We start from the raw sequence: 7,156 nt of genomic DNA, 5'->3' as shown, positions 1-7,156 counted from the left end.
GTTCCATATAACAATCCCATATTTTAGCATCTGACATTTTTTTTTAATTCCAGGTACCATCCGTGCTGTAGTTGGTATCCGGGTTCTCAACAAGACGGCAGAGGAATACTGGTTCCTCATGAAATTCAACCAATCTCATTTGAGAGGAGATGTGGATTCAAGAGGCGCCAAGACAGTGACAGAGTACTTTCTGGTTCGACTCCCTGTTGATTCGAGGTTAGTCATCCATATATTGCTTTGAGTAACAGCTGCGCGTTCTTAGAACGGAAGTTAGATTCAACGAGATGTTTAATCGAAAAACAACGTGAATACATAATTTCCTCTTACTTACAAGATCATTATTGCCAGTGCCAGCAGACTCTCGGAATTTGGGTGAATTGGACTGTTAATAGACTTATGTTTTAAATTTTTTTAACCCGTAATAGTATTGACCAAGAAAACAACAAACAAACAAACAAATGGTCAAAATATAACGTTCTTAACTGTCTCTCAGCGTCAATGTTCTTATAAAAAAGAAAAAGGTTCTTAAAAAACGAGTGTATTTGCTACCGAATAAATAAGAGGATCTAAAAGAAGGATAACAATTGAAAACGGGTCAAAACTTTCAAGCTCGATGCACCTTTTCATAATTCGACAGGTATTGTTTTGGAATCTATCAGTCTCTTGCTAGTTGCCTAATCTAATGAACTTTCTGTGACTGAGCCATAGAGCCATGTCAGAAACGTGGTACTATAACATATCACGTGCTAGAATTAATTGAGAGCCCAAGAAAACATTTGAATTTATTCATCACCCAAGATAACACTGCCAACTAATGATATATTTACCTTGCTCCTTGGTTTCTTTATTCCAAATAAATAGCAATATTGAAGTCTATGGGAATCGTTCAACCGAGCAAGAACACTTGCGTCTTGTACTTAGCACAACCCACCAAGTTTTTCCGACTGTGGAACACAAAAAATACGAGCACGTGGATGGGAAAACGACAAAAGGCTCAAACTCACTCGTTCCGGAAGAATCTCCTTTGCTCCCTGGCTCAGTGAAAATGCACCGACAAGCCAACACATCGGATAAAGACACAGTTTTGATAAAGAATCATTTTGATCGTTCAGACTTCGTTAACATGTCATCAGAAATAGAACTGGACATGGATTATTCTAATGTTGCTTTGATCAATAAAAGCAACGGAATGATAATCAATAGCCAGGCCAATTTATCTGTGCATTTGAGTTTTGGGGAGGTGCTTGAAAATAAAGGAAGTATTAACGAGACTATGATGAAAGCAACTGTGACAAGTCATGTTGCACTCGTTGTAACTGAACCGTTCCCAATCACGGAATCTGAGTCAGCTAGGTTCCTGTCTTTCGTAAAGCTAGACGTTGCATCTGCTACTACTTTGCCACTTAAGGAAGACTTTGAAGAGAGGTTCCCAAGTGTTTCTAATTCCAGCCAAACGACGTCAAACGTGTCCTTGTCTACTGGGCCGAGCAACTCAACGAACTCGTCAGCGATCTCTCGCAAGCGGTCTCGGAGAGAGTTTGACAATGGGGTTCGTGAAATTTGGGAAAAGGCCGAGGCTCAATACCTAAATGTTGGACACACAATCAAACTCTTTGAGAAGAAAGTCCTTAAAGTCGACGTCAAGGCAACGGCCGAATATTCAGTGAGTTCTGATGCAGCAGGTATAGCGGAAATAGCAGTTAAAGTCAGACTCACAATTGGAAGAATAACACTGTCGGATGAAGTTATAAAGTACTCTAGAGACGAGTTGCAAGGAAAAGCAATCCGGAGAGTTCGAGAGTGGAAGCATCGAATAGTAAGTTTACGCTGACCAGTAGAGAGGTTTTGAATTCAGTGTTGTAAGACCAAAACCAAAGTAATCACTCTGACCATTGACAACAAACGTAAACTACGCAATGAACCAATCAGAACTGGAAGTAAATGTAACAAGCGTCAAGCGCGGGAACATGCAAGCAAGCAAGTCATGATTGGTATTGGTTTTCTTTCTTATTGGTCGAGAATCTGGCACTAATTTAATTTTGCTGACCAATCACAGAGCGTAGTAAAGCTGAAAACCAAAGCAACAAGGAATTACTTTCGACGCTCAGTTATGGAGCTATTCCGCTTATTTGAATTAAGGGTCATGATTACCTCAACCTCATACTCCAGTATCCAATACAAGGAATAGCCACCAAACTTTCGACTGCACAGGTAACATTTTCTCAGCAACCTTTAAATATTGACGCAAGCAGAACACCATTGGCTTTTCCAATTTGGTATAATAGTCCATTGTCACCTCGTTTCTCTGTGTTTGGAAATCAGATGAATCATTCTCCTTCGTGTTTAATACACTATTTCTCAACCTATTATATTTAACGTATTAAATAATCGTGTTTAGATTTCCCTGCGAAAAGTGGCAGTATTGTGTAATGCTTAAAACACGAGAAGCAGTGTTTTATCGGGATTTGCCGAGTGGTTTTAGACCCGATAAATTTACACGTGCTGCGAGTTTTTAAACGGCTTCAAAAACATTTCTGGAAATGCGTGTGTCAAGAGAGTTCACAACAATGATGCTTTTGTGAACGTTGGAAATTAGCATACGCGTACTAATAAGGAGGAGGTTTTATCGGGTTTTCAAACCACTGCACGTGATGTTTTACCGACCATTTGATAGGTCAGAGGGCTTACGAACTATTCACATAGAGTAACAATTTGGCCAAAACAATTGAGATTAAAAGGAATTTATATCGAAGTGTCTGAAGGAAGGGAGAATTGAACGTGTCAAGTCCTTGGCTTGTACAAGTTAAAGAAGTATAAACTGACGTGATTAGACTCCTGGCAAAGCCCGTGATAGTCGGATTTACTTTAAAATTATAGTAACTCCATGTTAATAACATAGAGCTAAAACTCTTGCTTTCTCTTTTCAGCCTGCCATTTCTGTTCCTGTATACATCTTAACGCTCGGAATAGATTTCGTATTAAGTTTTAAAGTCAGCATGCAGCTCAGCTTTCCTCAAGGTGAAAATTCACTCGACCCTGTCAAGTTAACAGCACAGGTATGAGTTAAAGTCAAATAAAGGATAATCCCAATGAATGCATTTTCATGACCGTTTGGGTGCTGAAACTTGGTCTTTATACCGTACTATCACCAGACCGCCATTTACAATGAAAATTGAAACAAATTGAGCCCAGCAACTGTACCATTGTTAAGGGCAGTTCACGACTTGTTTTCAGTCCGGCGTTAATTAACTGACTTAAAAATTAGCTAAAATTCTGCAAGCAGAGCCTATTTTGAATCCCCGACGAAGGGGGTGGTGGTTGGGGGGGGGGGGGGGGGCATTAGTCCAATTTGCCTCTTTAGTCAAACCGGTTCGCATAGCGCACGCATTAACGGAAGGCGCTCAAGAGTAAACCAACTGTGCTAAGGTGTTTTGCCATATCTCACAGTATTGTGACATGCACATTTAATCAAGCAACTATTTCTGGTGTCCAACCTATTGTCCTTGGAAGCACTGGCACATTATGAACCGACTAGCTTACAATAATTTCAGCAGATAACAACACCACTGGAATAGGAGCAACATTATTTCAAGTCCAAGGTGATTGGGAACGCCGCCGGATACCTTCCACAGCGATCTGATAACAAGAGATTAGGGATTCACATACATTAATATATTAGATGAAGAAACAAAACAAAAACAAACAAGAAAGAACTCTATATTTTGTGTACTTGAAGAATGCCACTTTACTTCGAAAACCTCAAAAGAATTGCAGATCCCAAATATTCTTTGATTCTTCACTGAACGCGAATTGTTTACTCTGCCGAAATTGGGAGAGAAATATCCTTATAAGTAATAAATTAAGCCAGTCCTTGTTCTATTGCACTTGGCCCTAAGCTGATGTAAATCTCCGGTTGACTCGAAAAAAATAGTTAGCTTCGGAACGTTAGGTGAGTTCCGGAATTTCGATAGATCATAATTGGAGAATTCATAAATTATGTTGGCGATTCAAGCAGAAATAAACTTGCACCGTGTTTTATTCATGCTCCCATTCACCTAACGTTCCTACGCTCTGGCTAAAAAGACTTCCTGTTATCAGCAAACTTGATCGCATTTATATTTCTCACTAGATTGACCCTTCTGCTGACGTGACAGCGAGTATTGAAGGATATATCTCAGCACACGTCGTCCGAGCTGGTGCCTACGGAGATGGAAAATTGATACAAGTTGCCCTTCCTGTGACCCTATCGTATTGGAAACGTAGATGGTGTGTGAATCTGTCCGCTGATCTGACCGCGCTGGAGCTGAGTGCCGGAATCTTTTATCAATGGTTTAACTTTTGGCATTGGCATTGGGGAACGCGGCACACACTTGTCAAGCTAGGAGACTGGTCTGCGATCACAAGGAACTGGAATGTTCTAGAAAAATGCGCTGGGCCATCAAAAAAGTGAGATTATTGCACAGGACCCTCCCCTAACGTCACAACTTGCCCCTATTGCAACCATTTTGAGTGTTATGTGCATAGCAGAGAATAGTGGCCATCTTTCGAGATGGTTTGGAGACAAATGAAAGACCTTTTAAACTATCAATCTGGATCGTATCCCTGTTATTGGCAAATGAAACGGCAAACAAATGAACTTAAACAGCTGATCTGAAATAGCTAAAAAGAAGTGTTAACCTTGCACGGCTTCTCAAACGATTTGACCGCTCTCGATCTCGTTTGAATCTTTCGGTGAAAATCAGAAGTTCTGTTTGCAAGGTGTCTACATTCCAAGCAATCGATTTATCGACCTCCACTAGGCCATTTCCGAGTTACTGTAAACCTCACTATGGAAACGAGGCTAAGTGCAAAACTTTTCATATGAAAATTAGTTTTGTTTCATGTGAATGAAAACTAATTTTCATAACAAAAATTTCGCACTTAGCCTCGCTTTCATAATGAGGTTCAAAGTAACTCGGAAATGGTCTATGACTCCTTGATATTTCTCAGGTCATTTGTCACCCAAAGTCGAACTCGACCATAAGTGAATCATTTGTGACCAATAGCCCACTTTGAAAATGAGTGATGGCCTGGGTCGAGAGTAACTGCCCAAGTGATTGTGGGATTGTTTGGGGGGACGCAAAAATGCGAAGATAATAGCCAACGTCCCCCCAAACCTTCCCACAATCGCTTGGGCAGCTGCTCTCGACCCAGGCCATCACTCTTTTTCAAAGTGGGCTATAGGACTGCTTATACATTGTATGTGGAAAGATATAGGCACAATGCGCATAACGTTGAAGATGGTTGTAATTCATCTACAATGACACTTCGCTCTTCCCCAACTACAGCAGCTAAATCGCTGTCTACGCAAAATACTCACTGCTACAGCAACTACAGACACTTTCAATTATAGACGCTACTCCTAATATCAATTAAAGACACATTCTAGCTGAAGAATCTTCAGACGCACCCAAACTACCTTCTCCTTCTATAAGACCCCCGTTTGAATGTCAGATTTTGTAGTAACTCCCTCGATCTTGTGGAGGGCAGGGAAATTGGTTTAGTGGTGAGAGTACTTTCCTCCCATCAGTGTGGCCGGGGTTTGATTCCCGGCTTTGACACCATATCGTTGAGTTTTCTGTTGATTCTCGTCCTTGCTCCGAGGGTTTTTCTCCGTTTACTCCGGTTTTCCGGTTTTCGACCTGGAATGCACGGACATCTTTGAAACGAGTTCCTAGTGAGCTCTTAATGGTACTCCGTGCTCGAAAGGAATTTTTCTTTCTAATTATAAAATTTATTTAGCAATTTAATTTAAATTTTGTTTATTTTATTGTTTGTTTCTCGTCATATTAGCATTGTACTTTGCTAACTATCTGGGTTAGAAAGCGCGAAATAAATACTTCAAGACTCGTCGCACCAATGACCAAAACATCCACCAAGCAGTTTATCCATAGGAAAACTTAGTCTGCAGTGAACAGGTGTATTATTGTGCTCTAGGGTATAAAAGACGTTGGGCCAGTAGTTTAAACAGAGTCTAACTTAGACAATCAGTGGGCCTCCAAATCTGTTTGTAAGTTATTTTAAGTAGGTAAATAGTTTTCTAGTCTGGGATGCAAGCCTCCTTGTTATCGTCGGCAGTAGACAATGTTTAGATTTGATTGTTGTCAAAATTGAAAATGACTTAGAACGTGGTTTTGTTAAACACCGTTAAACACCGTCTAAACTGTCTTTTAATAACTGACCCATTGTATTTGCGATACACAGCCTACTAGCGCTATTTTGCAGTTAGTTTTGTGGTCCGGGAAAGGCTAAGAGCGCATATTAACTGTCATCAGCCTATAAGTGTTATTAGTATACTACTTATTAGTATTACATATAGTATTAGAATCGTATTTTTTATGTTGTAACACAAACCCCACAAGCTGTGTATAAAACTTATAGTGTATATTAATTAAAAGTTATGGTGTATGGTAATAAAGTATTGTATTATAGTGTATTCAGTGTTAGAATAAAAATCAGTAGTTCTTTTCATTGGCAATGTTGCAGCATTTCACATTCTAGCTAGAAATTAACCCTTTTTACAGTCTCGTTTTCTCAAAAGCATTTTAACAAATCGAATGTGGTTTTTACCACAATATCAACGTCAAAGAAAGTTCTTACAATAACTGTCAAAATTTCCGCGCGCTGATTGATGCGAGCAGCGTTGTCAAGACTCTTATAGAAAACGCAAAATTAGCCAATCAGATTGCGAGAATAAAAACAATTGTGAAAAAATTATTCATTTTCAAAATGTTGATAGCCTCAAGAATTTAGTATTAAACTTAAGGAGTGGAGAAAAAAAATTAAATGAGATGAAATGCATTAAAATTTGAATAATTTATGACTTACCATGGAGATCTATTTAATAAAATATTATAGGTTTAACGTTCTTTCTACCTTAACAAAGCCTTCACTGTATTTTCATAGGTCTATGACACTTCGTGAAGACTGCTTTGAACATTTGAGGGGGTTAGCCTCTAAACAGGTACTACTCACTGCGAGTAAGCCACTAGCCACTTATCAGTAACCACTAATGACAGGCAATAACTTTCACAGCTAAACATTAACTACAATTTAACAAACAGATTCCATTTTGCCGTGCGTCTGTACTCTGATAACGTACAGATGACGTCAAAAC

General features: G+C 39.4%; 1 protein-coding gene across 1 annotated transcript in view; it reads left to right on the top strand.

The window, feature by feature from the left end:
- LOC146468872 (uncharacterized) overlaps positions 1 to 6,513 on the top strand; it is a 9,330-nt gene extending 2,817 nt beyond the window's left edge. The window contains exons 2-6 of the mRNA XM_085124108.1: positions 54 to 216; positions 862 to 1,816; positions 2,928 to 3,056; positions 4,130 to 5,034; positions 5,214 to 6,513. Coding sequence (XP_084980234.1) covers positions 54 to 216; positions 862 to 1,816; positions 2,928 to 3,056; positions 4,130 to 4,450 — 1,568 coding nt within the window. The 3' untranslated portion in view covers positions 4,451 to 5,034; positions 5,214 to 6,513. The remainder of the gene's footprint in view (positions 1 to 53; positions 217 to 861; positions 1,817 to 2,927; positions 3,057 to 4,129; positions 5,035 to 5,213) is intronic.
- Positions 6,514 to 7,156: the final 643 nt, after the last annotated feature.

The sequence above is a fragment of the Pavona decussata genome, unplaced genomic scaffold (assembly GCF_977016875.1).
Source record: "Pavona decussata unplaced genomic scaffold, jaPavDecu1.1 SCAFFOLD_128, whole genome shotgun sequence".
Lineage (NCBI taxonomy): Eukaryota > Metazoa > Cnidaria > Anthozoa > Scleractinia > Agariciidae > Pavona > Pavona decussata.
This window is presented reverse-complemented; position numbering and strand designations above follow the sequence as displayed.